Source organism: Chelonia mydas, chromosome 6 (genome assembly GCF_015237465.2).
Source record: "Chelonia mydas isolate rCheMyd1 chromosome 6, rCheMyd1.pri.v2, whole genome shotgun sequence".
Lineage (NCBI taxonomy): Eukaryota > Metazoa > Chordata > Testudines > Cheloniidae > Chelonia > Chelonia mydas.
The window spans coordinates 81,092,921-81,111,773 of NC_051246.2; the positions used below are offsets into that span (position 1 = coordinate 81,092,921).

An 18,853-nucleotide genomic window follows, 5' to 3' on the forward strand; every position below is an offset into this window, starting at 1 on the left:
AGGCATAAAAACTAACACTATATGAAGTTTCACATTGACAGACCACCCACAACTAAAGGATAATTTCTTCACCATTTTAAGACCATTTCTTAAAACAGGATCAAGGGCGACTGTGTTATTCTTCATAACTGAAATTTTGTGTGTCAGCAGTGACTGAGGAATAAAATCTTCACAGAAACTCATGAAGAATTATCCATTTTCAAAATGGCTGCCTGAGGAAGACACATAGACTGAAAAATTTCATCCCAAATGGTTAAAGTTTGATAAAATATAAACAACTGAAAACAATGTCTCATACTGGCAAGTGTTAGGCATCCTGAACTATAGGCATTACTATCACCTTAAAAAGCAATGACAAACAATTCACCATGTTAGCATGTGTTGATCCTTCTCGGGAACGTAAAGGGGGTTCTGGTGACTCACAACAGTGGCTGAATAGCCCAACTGAATGTAAGAGAAGTAGGGTGGCACTCTAGAAAGAGCTTTTGACTGAGAAGCCTGGAAGAAAGAACACTAAGAGCAGCTAAAAGTGGGGAGAAAGTTTGAACGTACTTAGTTTTCTTATAGTTAATTTCTGTGTTAATAAAACTAGAACTAAGAACAGGGGGGAGTTTGGACTATGTTGTGAGCAAGTTACTTACAGAATTACATTTTTATTTGCCATCTTTTCAAGAGTGGTTTTGGTTAGAATTGTAACCCTGCAATAGAAGCATCTACATATCATATGCATCTGAAACAGCACGTTACCTGCTACGTGTTTTCCCAGTTGTGCTTTTTTTAAAGCAAGATTTTATTCTCCTCTCAACACAGTAGTGATGATGTAGGAGGCAGAAATGACAGATTGATTTACATTATCATTAGTCTTGAAGTAGCACCTAAAGGCCCTAGCCTCACTGTGCTACGCACTTGTCATAAATATAAAGGAAAGGGTAAACCCCTTTAAAATCCCTCCTGGCCAGAGGTAAATTCCTCTCACCTGTAAAGGGTTAAGAAGCTAAAGGTAACCTTGCTGGCACCTGACCAAAATGACCAATGAGGAGACAAGATACTTTCAAAAGCTGGGAGGAGGGAGAGAAACAAAGGGTCTGCGAGTCTGTCTATATTCTGCCTTTGCCGGGGATAGACCAGGAATGGAGTCTTAGAACTTTTAGTAAGTAATCTAGCTAGGTACATGTTAGATTATGATTTCTTTAAATGGCTGAGAAAAGAATTGTGCTGAATAGAATAACTATTTCTGTCTGTGTATCTTTTTTGTAACTTAAGGTTTTGCCTAGAGGGGTTCTCTATGTTTTGAATCTAATTACCCTGTAAGGTATCTACCATCCTGATTTTACAGGGGAGATTTCTTTATTTCTATTTACTTCTATTTCTATTAAAAAGTCTTCTTGTAAGAAAACTGAATGCTTTTTTTCATTGTTCTCAGATCCAAGGGTTTGGGTCTGTGGTCACCTATGCAAATTGGTGAGGCTTTTTATCCAACATTTCCCTGGAAAGGGGGGGTGCAAGTGTTGGGAGGATTGTTCATTGTTCTTTAGATCCAAGGGTCTGGGTCTGTAGTCACCTAGGCAAATTGGTGAGGCTTTTTACCAAACCTTGTCCAGAAAGTGGGGTGCAAGGTTTTGGGAAGTATTTTGGGGGGAAAGACGTGTCCAAACAGCTCTTCCCCAGTAACCAGTATTTGTTTGGTGGTGGTAGCGGCCAATCCAAGGACAAAGGGTGGAATATTTTGTACCTTGGGGAAGTTTTGACCTAAGCTGGTAAAGATAAGCTTAGGAGGTTTTCATGCAGGTCCCCACATCTGTACCCTAGAGTTCAGAGTGGGGGAGGAACCTTGACAGCACTGTAAAAACATATAATTAAAGCCCCTATCATGAAAAATTTACAATCTAGGTAGATAAAAAAAGTATGCTGAGAAATTGCTTCTTTCAATTTATAATTATGACAAATTTGATATGAAGTAATTGATAGAAAAATAAATTCAAAACATTAAGATGTCAGTTTTCACAGTCACCTTTCTGACCATAAAAATAGCATGTCCTTAATAAAAGAGAAAATATGACTGGCTGTTGTTCTGTGCATTCATTCTCTAGAAATACCCAGTACAACTGGAGCATTACTGTGACCAATTATCTGGAAGGTATGCTGAAGGAATCTTGGCACAATAGGAAAAGCATAAAACTTTCAATTTAGGACAGAATATAAACCCAAGCAGGTTATAACAGCAATATTGCACTTGGCCCCTGGGCATTTCTAAGGTCTTTACTAAGTGGCTAAGGTTACAGTATTCCTGCTGGTCAGTAATTCCTTGACTGTTATTACCTACAGGAATTCTAATTTACTGTCAGAAAAAGTAACAGTGAAACTAACCACATGCACAAGAACAGGAAAAATGATGCTTATAGTTTCTGAATAAAATGTGAGTTCACTTTTTTCTTTTTTTTTTGGACAGTAGCATAACGGATATTAACAGGGGCTGACTGGCTGGCTCAGAGTCCACGATACTGTGCTATAGGAAAAGGGCTCATCACTAGTTTAGGCAGAAAACCATCCTCTTACTCCCCACAGTGCAGGGAGTCAACCGCCTTCCTCTTTCTCCTCCTCAGAGCTGCTTCCAGGGGCAATGAACCCACGCATTGCACATTACTGCAGGCAATATCCCAAACTGGTCATCAACACAGGGCAGATGATCAGTTTGGGATAGTGCCTGCACTAAGGTGCAGTGCATTGGTTCATTGTCCCTGGAAGAAGCCTGGGATGGAGATAGTGATTCCCTGAGTCACAATTGCCTCTTTGTCTCCTTACTACTCTGGAGAAGGAGTCAACTGTGATGCGTCTATACCTGTTGCAGCTTACCTGATGCTATACAATGCTCTGGCACAGCTATGCTACTGGGCACATTGAGAGGGTGTAGTCATGGCTCTGCCCACTCCCGAACCCCTGCCCACCTGCAAGAGTGAAGAAAGTAGCAGTTCCGCTGACCCTGCTTCCCTTTGAGCACAAGAAGCTGTGGTATTGCAGAAGTACAATGGGGTAAGGGGATGGATGTCTTAAGCACCTCTACTCCTTTGAGCCAGTACACACGATGGACCAGATCTGGCCCACATTAAAGATCCCTGACTTTGATTTAGTCACATCCCAAATTTTCAGAGTTGCATGGAGTTAGACCACAGACCTTTCATTAAAGTCAACAGGAGTTGTTTAATTAAATCTTGTACAACTGAAAACTTAAACTGGAAATGATATCTCTAAGCCTGATACACCAATCTGAAACTTACTATGTCAGGTAAGTGATAGGCAAATAGTGCCTACAAATTTAGCACTGAGACTATGTTATGCCCTGTGTCTCAGGAATTTCCCAGCTGAAGTTTCCATAACACTCAAGTAGAGAGGAATGACACAGAGAGAAAGTGAAAAAATAAAATAAAGACAAGTGACACAAATACTAAGCACTACCTACCTACATATCCATAGCATAATCAACCTCAGAGTCATTTGACTGGCACATCCGAGAGGGAGAAACATAATTTAGAAGGTAAAAAAATCATTACACCAAATAGCAACTGCTGGGATATATTTATTTTCAACTATTTTTTATGCACCCAATTCTATGGCATCTGAAATATGCTGTTTCCAATCCATAGGAGTACACAAGTATGGTCAGCAAAAGTGCATCACTTGATCTCAGCCACTGCAAAATTATAGGGAGATGTGGAGGTTCTAAACCAACAAGGATTTATAATACAAAACACTTGACTTACACAAAGAAACAGATGAAAAGCAAAAGCAGTTCATAGCACATAGCTTTAACTCTGCTCAGGAATTGGTCGCAGACAAAGACATTGAGCCCCATCATCCAAACAGAACTCCCAAATGCTAGTTTCAATCCAGTAAACCAAGGTAACCATAGAAATTTGGCACCTACTCTGGACTCCTACCATAGAATGAATAGTAGCCCAGAAAAATGAATTTCCTTAGTTCTTTCCAGATAATATACCAGAAGTACTAATGATTACCTTATGTCCAGAGTGCACAATCGGCACAGTCTTCAGACAGAGAACTCCACCTTCTTATTAAATTGAAACGGAGAGGTCACATTATGCAGAAACGAATTAACAATCCATAAAACTACCTTATTACTGTTGAACACTAAGGGCTAGTCCAACCTACAAAGATATCCATGTTTTTGTAACTATTTTAGGCACTCTCATTTGCCCAAGTTACAACAGTGGTCTAACCAATGTGTCAAACAGGTCTGTGCATCTGAGCTTATCATGACACTTACCCACGGCTGTGTCACTGCATTCTGGGAAAATTTGGTTAGTCATTCAAAAGTGTCTTAGTCAAGGATATAGCACCTGGATGAAAGGACTGCTATTATCAGCATCTGGAGCTATGTAAACCTACTGCAGGGAGAGCTGGGAAGCAAGAGGACTGGCTAAATTAGGTGACCCAGCACAGCTAAGAGTTACCATCAACAAAGAAAACTTCAGTGTTACAAACCAGTTACAAGATAACAGTTATCTGCCGAGTTAGGCAGCTGACAAGAGTAAACCCATTAGCTGCCAGTTATTAATCGAATACTGGTATTAACCATCGGTAAGTAGGGACACAAATCATGTTTTTAGAGGCAACCACAGAATTAATGGGTTATAAACTCAGTTAAAACTTTTAGTATAGAGAGGGCTTTCGAAGGTTGAAGATCAAAAAGACAGAGCTTTCTGCTTACCAAATCCTTTCTCAGAGACTGACCACAAAAATAGCATTTTAAGAGAGGAAAGACGGGGGAGAGATAGGGACGGGGAGCTCAGTGGCCTATGAGGGGACTAAAGGAGTGAAAGACTAGGTTTAGATTCCTGGAAGGAATGGCATGCCTAATTGGGCTGCTAATGAGGGAAGCTACCCAAATAAAGTGGACCACCACCAGACAGCACTGATGGCAAGACCTATATATCAATACTTCTTTGAAGAATATTCAGATTCTAACTAAAGGGACCATGGAATTTATGCAAACACCAAATTAAATCCACTTTTCATATTCTACAGTAAACATAGAACAATATACACTAAAGAGAAAAGCTCTTATTTGGAAGGTTAAACCTAGCTATTATGTTGGAAGGTTAAACCCTCACCAATTATTTCATTTTCAGATTGAAAACTGGGGCAGAGGCCAGCACATGTTTATGGAACACTATACAGTATGTACAAAGTAGGCCTACTTGGAGTAAGTGGAGGTTAGAATTATGGCTTTAAAATCCCTTTAATGTATAACTCTCCACTAGAACAGCAATGTTTTAACACACCGGGGAAGAGAAAGGATCTGTTTAATGTTCCTTGTGATTGTGTCCTGCAAATAGATGAAAGACAGTTTTTGAATTTGGGTCAGGAAAAGAACTGAGAACATCAACCTGAATAACTGTTCAAATTCAAGTTTCTGATCTATATCTTCAAAGCTCTCCTTAGGTCTGGCTCGTGTTAAGTGAGGGACCACCCCATTCTATGAGATTGTATGGGTTGAATTCCTGTTCAGGAGACAAAACAGTTTCAACAATTGGCCCACCACTATAAGACTCTTTCCCAGAAATAATCAGAACAGCCATGAACCTCAGGCCCTTTGGAATGGAATGTATCTTTTTGTGCTCACTTTAATAGATATGTAAGGTGCTCAGATACCATAATAATAGTTATGATATAAGAACACACATGGATGGCCCAACAGACAGATAGCTGCACCCTTCAGGCAGGCTATCATGAAATGCCTAGATACTAAAATGGTGAAAGAGGACTTTTCAAACCAAATATATTATAAATTTAGGCTTTTGGGGGGAGGGCGGGGGAAGGGATGAGTGGGTTGTGAATAATTCCTGAGCTGGTATCTCCGATATCTGATTTGGACAAATCCTCTTTAGACCCTGAGTGCTCCACAAACCATTCACTACAACTTCTGCATTATTCTTTATTCACAGTTCAGTGTGTGATTAGTCATATGATATTGTTTCTCCTCCCTGATTCAATGACAAACTTTTCAACAGGAAAATAATGAATGATGAATAGCAAATTACAAATTTCTGGTATGAATTTGTTAAACTTCCAGGGTTCACAAATATTTCCAGATATACTCGTGCCTGTCTGAGTGAGTAACGCATGGTCTGAATAAAAACAAAATTAATTAGAGTAATCCATCCACAAATAGATTTCTCTTTTTTCATTATTTAACCTGCCGTACTTGATCCTCTGGTGATAGGCACATTAGAAATACAATAGATTAGATACAAGAATGTCTGAGGAACAGCAGGGGGTGGGGGGGAAAATAAACATGGGGAAATCGTTTTACTTTTCCTTGGACATTCTTGTCAACTGCTGGAAATGGCCCACCTTGATTATCACTACAAAAGGTTTTTTCTCCCCGCTGCTCTCCTGCTGGTAGTAGCTCACCTGACCTGATAACTCTCGTTACAGTGTGTATGGTAACACCCATTGTTTCATGTTCTCTGTGTATATAAATCTCCCCACTGTATTTTCCACTGAATGCATCCGATGAAGTGAGCTGTAGCTCACGAAAGCTTATGCTCAAATAAATTTGTTAGTCTCTAAGATGCCACAAGTCCTCCTTTTCTTTTTGCAGATACAGACTAACATGGCTGCTACTCTGAATCCTAATAATAATAGCTTGGCACTTCTAATGACCTATCAGAGGATCAAAATATTTTAGAGACAGATAGTTAACAATTAACTTCTCTTTTAAAGATGGGGAGCTGAGGAACAGGGAGGTCAAATGCCTTACCCATAGTCAGACAAAAAGTCTGTGTCAGAGTTGGAAACAGAACTCAGTACCATTATCATAATGATAACAGAAGACCAAATCAGAGATTTCTCCCCATTTGTCTCCCCCCCAGAGAAGACACATATTCAGGGTGTTTGAGACAGCCTCACTCACTGGTAAGAGTTAAGGGAGTACTTCAGAGATTACCTTTGTACAATTTAATATGTTTCAGTCAGTTAATAAGAGCAGGATTACTGCAAATCACTCTACAGTTAGGTACGACGACACCGGGTTACATGGAAGACAGGCTGGGACATATCTTTGATACTGAAACTTTTGTAACAATAATTATGCCCAAAACTTATAGTTTATAGAAATTAACTATCAGATAATTAATCCTGACCTCCTAATCTCCTATGGGTTATGTAAACTGGTACTTTTACATCCAGTTCACAAATTAGGAAACTTGGAAACAGAGGCTAAGTGCCTTGCACAATGCCAAACAAGTAGTTAGTAGTGGAGTCAGAATTAGAATCCATGTAGCAGGAGTTCCTAACTACCAGTCCTGTGCTGTAACTACTACACAACTCTGTTGCACTAATGAAACTGTCTCTGTCTGTTCTACTTAGCACTCAAACGATAGTGGCAAGTAATCCACAATTCCAGAAGGGTGTAATGGTGTTGCAGACATCATATTGATTACACAGAGTCATATATCAAATATAACATATGCTAATCTACAAGCTGATCAGTTATTTTTAAATATATATATATATAAATTAAGAACATGCCTTACTTTGGAAATTATGAAAACTGAGTTCTTATCCATGTATTACAATGTGCTTGGTGTGGTTACAATGATATCGGCACTATCCTATTTCATAACTCCTGCTAATCACAGACAGTGCGCTTGATTTGTAATGGTACCTTGGGGCAGGTTCTCTTCTTGCACAATTCAGGTGGCATAAAGGGTCACATAAGGGCATATAGGGATGGGCAAGGGGCATGACAGAGAAATTCTCCACTATGGCAATCCTCCACTGACATAAGGTCCATTAAATTACCCTACTGCAGTAACAGATCTTAGAGCTGCCTACACAGTGCTATGCATCATCAGCATTGGACTGTGTCAGAGAATCAGGGAGCTGGAACGGCACCCCCTGCTATGTCACAGAAGAAAATCAGCCTCATTGTCTCAGAATCAGAAGCACTAAATTAGCCTCAGAAGTGATGGGATTTCCAGATTGCAAATGATGTATTTCTAATGTAAGGGTAAATATTAGGCTCTCAGTGTTATGAACATTCTGTTTTCATTTGTACAAATATACTTTTATTTTCATTTCTCAACTATAAGAAAGTAGTTTGTGGTAATACATACCATAAGGAAAGCTACTTCTGGATTCGAGCTTATTTCAACTCACATGTGCCAGTTTGATTTTGTGGGTGTTATGATATAACTGATTCCTAACCGTGAGGTCATCTGCCATTCCCTATGCCACACTAGTTCTGACCAGTGTCTCTTGCAGCATTACTGAAGGATGGTGATTTCAATTTCTCTTTGCCCACAACTCTGTACCAAATCACTTACCCACTTCCTGAAGGTCAGAATTCAATTTCGCTCATCCAATACTATATGACTAAACACTTCAGTCTTTCGTTCAACTTCACAAACTCCCAATAAACTTATATGTAAGGCATTTTACGTAACGTCTCTGGGGAGATTAGGCTGGGGCTGAGAGATCAGGACTGAGATTTATTATTTAATACATTCATTGCGGAGATCAGATGCCCCAAGCAGGATCAGGGCTCCGTTATGCTAGGCACCGTACAAACACACATGAAGACTAAGCCAATGGCCCCGAAGAGTCTTAGGCCCTGAGAAATGAATGGGCACATCCTTGCACCCACCTGGTACCCCACTGACTTCATATCATTCTACATAACCCATATGAATCTATTTTATTTTTAACAAAACAGAAGTAAAATAGACGATCTGATGATATAACTATAAATCACCAGTGACAAAATCAGTGCACTATTTTAAAATACAATTGGGTACAAAGAACAGGAAGGCTATTTATTAGATTGATAAAAACAGTTTTTAATAGTAAGGGCCAAATCATGACCCAGCCTATGCACCCGTGCTAGGCCATGAGGATGGGTAAAACCATCCCTACTTAACCCCCATGTGGCATTCCTGAACCTTGAGTCTGGATCTCTAGGGATAAGCATGTGTTGCAAGCCCATTACTTCCCCAGAGCACGAGGCATGAGAGAGGTGGAGAGTGGACCAGCTCTTCTGGTCAGTGTGAGTTAATGGTACTACTCGGGTCACTGGTATGTGAGGGAAGCAGATTGCTGTGCATGTAGCGCAAGAGGAACTAGGGAAGGCATGTACATTTCTGATGCATAATTACTTCCCTGTGCTGTTGTTCATTGGGTGCTACACCTGTACACTGCCCCCCAAAGAGCAGACTACACGTACAGAATTTATTTTTTTTAACCTAAAATAAATGTATATCTGTAAAACATGTCAAATAAATTAGAAATAATCCCATAAACAGAGCAAAATATCATATAACATGTTTGAGAAATACTTTTGTTACTTTACTGCTATTTAATAACTGTTAGCACAACTATTAAAATCGTATCTTTTTACAGGTCTTGGGGGGTGGAAAAACCATCACATCAACCATTTTAATATGATGTTTATGGCATTATTCATCATCCTGAAAAATAATCTCCCACCTGAAGGATACTGCAGAGAAGTAAAATTGATTTCTTTCTTTTGATAAATAAAAGTAAAGCTATATTCCTCCAATTTCAGGAACATTTATGATAGCAGTGCAATTTTACTGCTGTCCTTCAGTATCTGTCAACATTTCCACTATAAACATGGCTGACAAAATTCACACTGGGGCAAAATTTAAATTCTCAGCCTAAAAGTAATATAAATAAAAATAGGAAAATTGGCTGATGCCTTTTAACATGATAGACATTCAGAAGAGGCAAGTTTCAAACACTTTTTGAGTACCACAAATTTTAACATCTTTGGCTTTTTATTTTTCCAACTGAAATTTTGCAGTTCATTAGTTTTTAATGTGGATAAATGCCCATGGGCACTCTGATACGAAAATATAAGCAATGCATTTTAACAATAGCAATTGCAGATGTATAGCTTCTTGCAACAAACATCTCTTACATTTTTTAGGCCTCTGCTGTATCCATGGCAATTCAATTAATACCACAATGTGTCTGAAGGATTTGCCATGTTCCACTGTGCAAAAACCATTTTAGAGAATCTCTGCTTACTGCTGATTGACACATCACCATTACTGTAAGCTAAATAGAAAAATAGCAATAATTCATAATTGTAGGTGTACATAAAAGAATTACAACTGTTAGAAAGATTATTATGTAAAAGGTGGTAATGATCTAACTTAAATTGACAAAAACCAAAATATTCAAAGGTGGAAATAAAACAGACCAGATTTGTTGCGAGGGTTCTATTGGCGTTTGCTACAGTGTCCAGATGTCCCAATAAAATCGGGACTGGCCCGATATTTAACTCTTTGTCCTGTGTCCTGACCTATGTACAATCAGGACACCATTTGTTCCAATATTATAAGTTGCCAAGTGTCCAGTTGGTGCGGAGCTGGTTCCGCGCATCTCCCTCTTGGTGCTAGGTGCAGGGATGGCCAGGTGGGCTCTGTGTGTGCTGCCCCTGCCATGACTGCCTGCTCCGCAGCTCTTATTGGCCAGGAACTGCGGCCAATGGGAGTTGTGCAGGTGGTGCCTGTGGGAGAGGCAGCATGCACAGCTGCCTGGCCGTGCCTCTGCCTAGGACCCAGAGGGAGATGTCACCACTTCTGAGCAGCCGCCTGAGGTAAGTGCTCCCAGAGCCCACACCCCTTCCCACACCAAACTCCCTCCCAGAGTCAGGACCCCAAACTCCCTCCCCACGCCCCAACCCCCTGCCCCAGCTCTGAAACTCCCCCAACCTTGTGGTGGGAGCTGGGGCTGTGCGTCCCCAACCCATGGCATGTGGCGGGGGCTGGAGCTGAGGCGGTGCGCTCCTGACCTATGGCTTGCAGTAGGGGCGGGGCCGGGCCGTGCGCCCCTGACCCGCAGCTTGCGGCAGGGGCTAGGCCGTGCACCATTAACCCATGACGGGGGACAGAGCTGGGGCCGTGTGCCCCCAACCTGCAGCAGGGGCCTTGGCAGGGTCTGTGCGCCCCTGACACGCAGCTTCCTCGGGTTGGGCGCCCCCCTTCCCCATGGCTCCAGTGGGGGCTGTGAGCCTGTGGCTGCCCTCCCCCTCCCATGTGTCCCGATATTTTATTCTTGCCATCTGGTCACCCTAGCATCTGCTGGCAAAAAACAGTTTCTTGGCTTCTCCTGGCTGAAAGTGTGCACGAGGATAGGGTGCATAAGTATAAGCTGCCCATAACACAAGCTCTTCCAGGAAGCAAGAGTTTGCTGGCAGCTCCCACACAGTGAGCAGGGAAACAGCATCCAGGAGATGAGCTCCACCACTGCATATCTCTGGGTAATCTCCCCCAGTACAACACCTAAGGAGCCCTCTGCCCCAGTTTAAATTAGCCTTCCCCTGACATAGGCAAACCCATGCTCATCTTTCCCCAGGATGAATCCTTGCTCAGGTCCTTCTTAAGTCACCCTGTTGATCTTGAGTATACTGTTTGATATTCTGTTATTTCAAAAACTCTAAGAAAAGTGGGTGATCTTAAATCTCATATGAGCTGCAATACAGGCACAATGGCATGTATTGTGTATGCGGTTTCAACTCTGACTCTGAATTTCCTGACTTTTGTCCAGTTAAAACAGCTGCTTAATGTTATCTTTACACAATGTTTTGTGAGAATATACATATCTGTACAGTTACTTAAAGTTAAGAATCATCACAACTACAGCAGTGTATCAAAACAAACATTTGTTTTGTTCTCCAGTTCTCCTGTGTTGGTTACTTACACAACTACTGACAGGTTGAGATTACCATGCTGGAACCTGTTTTCATGTGACAGCCGCAGTGCAGATACTTGTCGATATACTGGTGCTGAATGTTAATCACCGCTACAGTCTAGAAACAATTGCCAGCTACGTCACCTATCACCAGAATGAACAGCAAAGCCTTGACTTAATTACCTTATCATGTGCCACATGCTTTCTGCTGAAATGGATAGACAGCACTAAGAAATATAGTGGGGGATAAAATAATTATAAACTAATAAGAATGTTCAAAATTAATGATAAATACAGCTCCAGGCATTAGTTATGGTTCTCATGTCTTTCTTCATTTACACCTTTTTTAAAACTGCCCAAAAGAGATTCTGATCATTTATATAAGAACTAAACAGCAAAACAGTCTATGAATAAAATATATTTAACAATGTAATGTGAAGTGTGGACAGGACACAGAAGCATAGATATTTGTCCTCCAGTTTCAATATAGTACTGATTTTATTAGAAAACTCTTCCACATAGATCAACCTTTCTAGAAGATCAGCAAAACATTTTTAATAGGTGAACACAAATTTACTTTTCATATACTGATACTCTAAGCTAAATCTTGGATAGTTCAAACTTCAATAAACAGATTGAAAACAGGTACATCTCTGATGCTATTCAATCAACATGCACAAAATCATGTTTCCTGTTAAATAAACACTCCTTTTTTGCCCTGCAAACGATGAATGCTTGGTCTTACAACAATCATCAGGTAGACTCGAAAGAAAGAAAGAAAGAAAGAAAGAAAGAAAGAAAGAAAGAAAGAAAGAAAGGCAATGAGACAATTAAAATAGCATAATAATTAGTTGTTTGCTCAATATGTTAAATACTTTTTAATTAAAGTACATGTAAATCTAACATTCAGATACAGAAAGAAGAAATGCTGAACACGATGTTCATAGAGAAGTCTTACTAGCTCTTTGCTAACCTTTTATCTTTGTTTTTTAATTGATGATGAAGTCAATTAATCACTGTTGGAGAGGCAGGAGGCTATATACAAGAGTTTCAAATCAACCCGTGGGATAGTACCACATATAGTTCTCTGACCAAAGCTTCCTTCCTTCTATCTGTAAAATTTCTCCCCGAAAATAAAGTTCATCATGTTTTTGTGCCAGATGTCACTTTCAACAGATTCTCTTATAATGATCAAAATATTATATATATAATTTTAATGCACTGCTATATGCTGAGCCTGGTTATTTACACAGAACACAAGTTCTAATGTAGTTATCACAAGTTATCCTAGCACCAATCATTCAGAGGCATGTTAATTATCCGTGAGAAAAAATAGCTTGCTGTCAAGAAAACCCTTCTTGAGATTTGAATAAAATTTGCACGAGATCTCAAGAGAAGCTGACATAAATAAACAAAGTATGTGTTAAAATTAACACATTGAATGCAATTATTAAAATACATATAGTGTACTTTTAGCCTTAACAGTTTACAAGTATATCTTAAAACCAGCCACTGAACAACTGCTATGACTGAATCTGGATGGTATGAAGGTCAGTAAGTAACTTGGAACTTTACATAAACGAGTAAAGCAACAATATAAACAATATGATGATTATGTGAATAATGAACTGCACATATTACCCAGTTCAAAGAAAAATAAAACAGTCTGATAACAAAATAATTTACTGCTAATATTACAGTATCTGCATTTTTAAAAATAAGAACCAAATTAGAAGTAATCAAACCTCAAATGAATGTGTAATTAAAAATGTTTTAAAATAGACTTAATTTTACTTTATTTTTCATCATTAAATTTTACTTCCAAATTAATTTCTTTTACTACATACTCTGTTTAAATACTAATGCCTCTACATTACATACAAGTCACAATTAAAAAACAAAATTAAATATATACCATTCCTAATATCACATTCATTTATTTAAATATGGTTTTAGGGATAGTTCCATTCTATTTTACAGGGGATCCAAAGACTACATATGTGTGTGCATATATACATACACATAAACATACACACACAGACAATTACTGCACTCATGATACACAAATACACACCCTGCAAATACACATTAAAATAGTAAGATTAAAAAAAAATAAAATTACTATTTTAGAGTCTATTTTACTGTTATCAAAGATTTAAAAATTAAAAGTATATTTAGAGAAGAATGATTTTTCCATTTAATTTTCCAAGTTCTGAAAAGTGTTCTTTATGCAACAGCGTTAGATATCTATGATTATGGGTGTATATATGTGAATGAACGAATAAATCCTTAACCCACCATATCTTTTTCTCCAGTTTGCAAGCTGTCACCCGTGAAAAGTATGGTGTAGATGGTAGGATGATACTGTACCTGATTGGCTCTGGAGGTGGTCATGGGATCAGATGGAGAGGACTTGGTGGTAGTTGGGGAAGATGGCAATGTCTGGGAACAAAGCAGTTCAGGAGCAAATCAACCTTTACAAGCCTTAGACTGAACAGTTAAAAAATAAACAAACAAAAGTAATGTAACCAGAAAAATAAAATTAAAATAAAGCCTAAGACTAAAATCTTTCTCCTACTCATTGGAACTTAATGGAATTTAAGGTCAATTGAATAAATAAGTAATGCATGTAAATATGCATGCATATGTGTATAAAAACAAATTCATGACTTGAAATCAAGATGATGAGCAGGGGGTTGGACTAGATGACCTCCTGAGGTCCCTTCCAACCCTGATATTCTATGATTCTATGGTGAACTCACATAAATACTAAAAGATATGCTGACCACATGAATATTTTCTTTTCCCGCTCCTCTTCTTGGGGTACATAAAAAGACTAAAGTAAATACAAATTCCAGCAAGTTCAATGAGCACACTAAAACTTTCTATCAGCAAACAAGGCTAGTGCTGGGAAGAAGTGGTGATGTTTACTTTGGCATTAAATTATTCACCCACTCTGTATGCTGACTATATCCCACAAACTGAATTTCATAATTTTTTTATCCATATCCAAAACAATTAAAATTGCAGCTATTCAAGATTTTTAACAATAAAAGAAACTGCTAAAATATTCACTGATTTTTTTTAATCAAGAGCCATGTGTGAAAAATGTAAACATCAATCTTATGATGGATGAACATGCAACTAATGGCATCACATCAATTTACTATGATATATTTATCATTAGTGTTCAAAGATCATTAATTTAATAAGGGCAAAGGTTAGTAATGCAGCCCCAGCCTGCATTCAAAATTAACACAAAAAAGAATTAGAAGTCATATTTATTGATATGTTTTTTCCTAAATATACATATACTTAACATTAATACTTGAACACATCTGTTATCAAAAAGCACTGCTCTATTTAAAATGTACATGTTTATATACATAACTCTCAAACACATTAGTTCCTAATACAGTAACTTTTTTATATAAATGTAGTGAGAATGTCAGACTTCCGTTTTCAAGACATAATATACAATACCCATTCAAATCAGACTTTCTTGAACATCTCTACAATGTTCAAATATCGTGGAAAATCTGAATGTACATCAATATTACTGAGAGAAATAAGGACTTAAAAACTGTAGCATATAGTTGCCAACCCTCCAGGATTGCCCTGGAGTATCCAGGAATTAAAGATTAACTTTTAATTAAAGATTATGTCATGTGATGAAACCTCCAGGAACATGTCCAAACAAAACTGGCAACCCTAGTGCCTAATATCATCATACAACTATTAACCAGAACTACTTTGAAATAAAGCAAAACTTGTAAACTTTCAGAATTTTTGGTATTTGCATTTATTTACAGTCCTAAAAAGTATAACTCATATTTTTAAAAGGGTGTACGTACTTTAGCACTAACAAACCCCCATAATGCATGTGAGAACGTTGGGATTGTATGTATGCAGAAAGTTATATGCAATGGGAGAATACTGGCTTGAAGATATGCATCAGGCATTTTGTGCATACAGTGTTGAATATTTAGGCCTATGTGCAGAGCAATGTAGAGCTCTTTATTTTACATTTTCAGAATATATTTGTAAATAAAGCCATCAGAAAAGCAATAGAATTTTTAATAAACAAACAGGCTCCTATTTCATACCTTCAACTCACCATAAACAAAAAGAATTTATCCCAAGCATCAGCTAGGGCTTTATCAAAAGGCTTCTAACACAGCACATACTGCCATGCGCTCCCTGAAAAATAATAGGCCTCTGCTAAATTATGTAAACCTGGAGAAACCAGGAGATATTGTAAAGAAAAACAGATCAATTGTTAAGTATTCTCCCACATCTTTCTCTATCTTTCTCTTTGTTTGGGATAGAATTATTTTTAAAAGGAATTGTGGATTTAAAAGGATTGTGGATTTTACCAGAGCTAATGGTGGTCAATTACACCAATGCAACCCTTCTGGTTTAATGAGGTTTCATAAATGTAACTTAAGGCAAAATTTCATCCAAAGTTGTGGATCATAATGCACTGATTTCCATCAGTCTAGTTAAAAATCTACCTTACCACTATAAACAGGATGGGGCTGGGGAGGTGGGGAGTAAAAAGGCTGTAACTCATCATTCCAAAAGTGTCCTGTACTAAACTGAATATTAAAGTTCTCGGCCTAAAACGTATTTAAAGAACAAAATACATTTTACAGACACTTCAGAATTCAAGATGAGGATTAGACTTTTTCACTACCAGCCTCAATTGTAATATTTCTGGCATCTGATGGTTGTCATGAACATTAATTTGTGTGTGTTTTGTTTTTCTATATTCTAAAACTAATTAATCAGAGGAAAAAAAGAGGATTTAAAACAGCTGTCATGGAGAGAATTCAGCAAGTACAACTATTGCATTTATGTGGAAATAGGAACAATTTAATACTGGGAAATACCCCATTTACCAGTAGCACAGGTTACACAAAACAGCTGGAATATACACAATTCTTATTTAACAACAACATTCACCTTCCTGAAAGCAGAAAAAATTTGGCAGTGGAAAAAAAGGAATGCTAACATTTCGTGTATTCGAACAGTCTACTGAACCTACCAGAACATTCCCCATAATAGAAGCACTCCACTATTTTATTTTCTCAAAAACTTCTTTACGATACAATGAAAAGAGGTCAGAACAGTTGAATACAAAACAATTGTTAATAAACAAGCATCAAAATGGGCATAAACATTTTTTCATAAACACACACACACACCACTGACAAAATATTCAAAGTTATGTATAGCAAATTGCTTTTCAAATCAAAGTGTTTTGTGTCTGAGGCAGGGGCTGTTTCTGTGGTTGCTGGCATAACCACTATTTTCTTTTTCATTGAATAGTACAGTAAATAATGCAAGAAACTAATGCATGTCCTCACAGAAACAAGATTTCTTAACTCATGCAGTCTCAATTTTTGTCAAATATGTTTCAATTAAAAAATGAGCCTGATTCTGTACCATTAAGATCCATGGGATTGGGACTAGATTCTAAATTTGTACATTGTGCATATTTTCTAGCCATTTTCCCCTGCTCAACCCTCTTTAACTCCAGTTGTTTTTCAGGTCACATATCCCTCAAGTGCATTAGGGAGAAAAGGTCACTTACAAACTGGATAACACAGTTTAATAAAGATTTCACACATGTGCATAATATATAATCAGATAGCACTTTTTTAGACATACAGACAAAACCTCTTTCATCACCACCAAAATAAACCAATACGATTCTCTTTAAATAACATAAATATTATATGTATTTATGTGAACCATCTATTTATTTCCTAATGAATAAAACTGTGAATAAGAATTTTCAGAAAGAAAGAGGCAACTTGGTAGGTTTTGTTTTTTGGGTTACTTTACAAATCATTTCCTTTCATATTAATGGAAACTATGTTTCATCTATATGTCTTGAAATGCCTTATAAGAAATCTGTGAAATATACTTTTAGACAGAATTGCTTATTAATGAAAGTTGGAAATGATTCAATTTTGAATTACTATACAGTGTAGAATAATTTTAAAAACTTAGTGAGGATTTTGCATTAGGCAAGCACTTGAATTTAGAAGTTATTAGGCTTCTGGGAATGAGAATTATAAAGTGATTAGAAATTATAAAATGATTTTACATTAAGGAGTCTCAGTTTTCAAGACTGAAAAATTTGTATTATTACCAAAGCTCGCCAGTAATTATAGGCTGCCCTCTAGCAAGGCTATAGTAAAAGGCCAGTCAGAATTTCTCCTCTACACCATTTTTAAGAGCTTACAAAATTTTGAAGCAAGCTAAAACTTCACTAACAATGTCCAAGCCAGAATGATTTTTTTGTCTTTGTTCACACATTTTATGGCCTTTCTTATATTTTATGTTTACAGGTAATAGATATTTTTGTGCTCCTAGAACAGAGTGATTCCAAAATTAAAAAGTAAAAAAGGTTTACTGACCAACAGCCAGATTCTGCCTGACACACACAAGAGTGTGCAGCATTTAGGGAGAATACAAGAAGCATTTTCATCCTTAGGTGGCTCACACAGAACTGCAGTTGTTCTGAGAGACTTCTCTCTCTCTCCCTGTCCCTCAAGGTGCATAACATCCTGAAGTAGGTAGGAGGAAGACAGAGTAACACACTGATACGTCACACCCTTGAGCAAGGAGTTGTCTGGCTACAGCAGTGAGTGCACTCCCTTTGTGTTCAGGGAGGCCTTCTGAGATTTCTTCCTGAGGTGGGGCGTCTCCACAGTTCACTTAATGCTGAGCTGTGCCTAACTGGCACGCTCTTGTCCTAAATATTATTTAAAAAATAAGATTAAATATTTACCTGCCAGATCACAAGTATTCTACTGAATACTTTAACTGTTAACTGTTCAGTACTTTAACTCTTAGTGCCATATTAGGTGGGTTTTTATTTGTTTTTCTAATGAAGGAGGAAGGGGAAAAAAGGCAGAAAATTAAATAATAAAATACCACAGTTAAACGATGGTAAAGCTATGACAACACCACAAAGAAATAGGAAATTCAAATTTAAAGCTGAAACTCCATGCAGTTGACCACTTTGTAGTTGGCTATGGCAGGGCTTGCCAACCAATGGTGACCTTGCATAACACAAGGTTAAAGACCGACTGAGTTTCAG

General features: G+C 37.9%; 1 protein-coding gene across 7 annotated transcripts in view; it reads right to left on the reverse strand.

Annotated features, from left to right (window-relative positions):
* NOVA1 (NOVA alternative splicing regulator 1) overlaps positions 1-18,853 on the reverse strand; it is a 229,776-nt gene that overhangs the window by 23,135 nt on the left and 187,788 nt on the right. For 4 of the 7 annotated variants that reach the window (XM_037900525.2, XM_037900528.2, XM_043548826.1 and 1 more), the window contains exon 4: positions 14,110-14,181. The exons of the other annotated variants lie outside the window; for them this stretch is intronic. In XM_037900525.2, the coding sequence (XP_037756453.1) occupies positions 14,110-14,181 (72 nt within the window). The remainder of the gene's footprint in view (positions 1-14,109; positions 14,182-18,853) is intronic. 7 annotated transcript variants of the gene reach the window in all.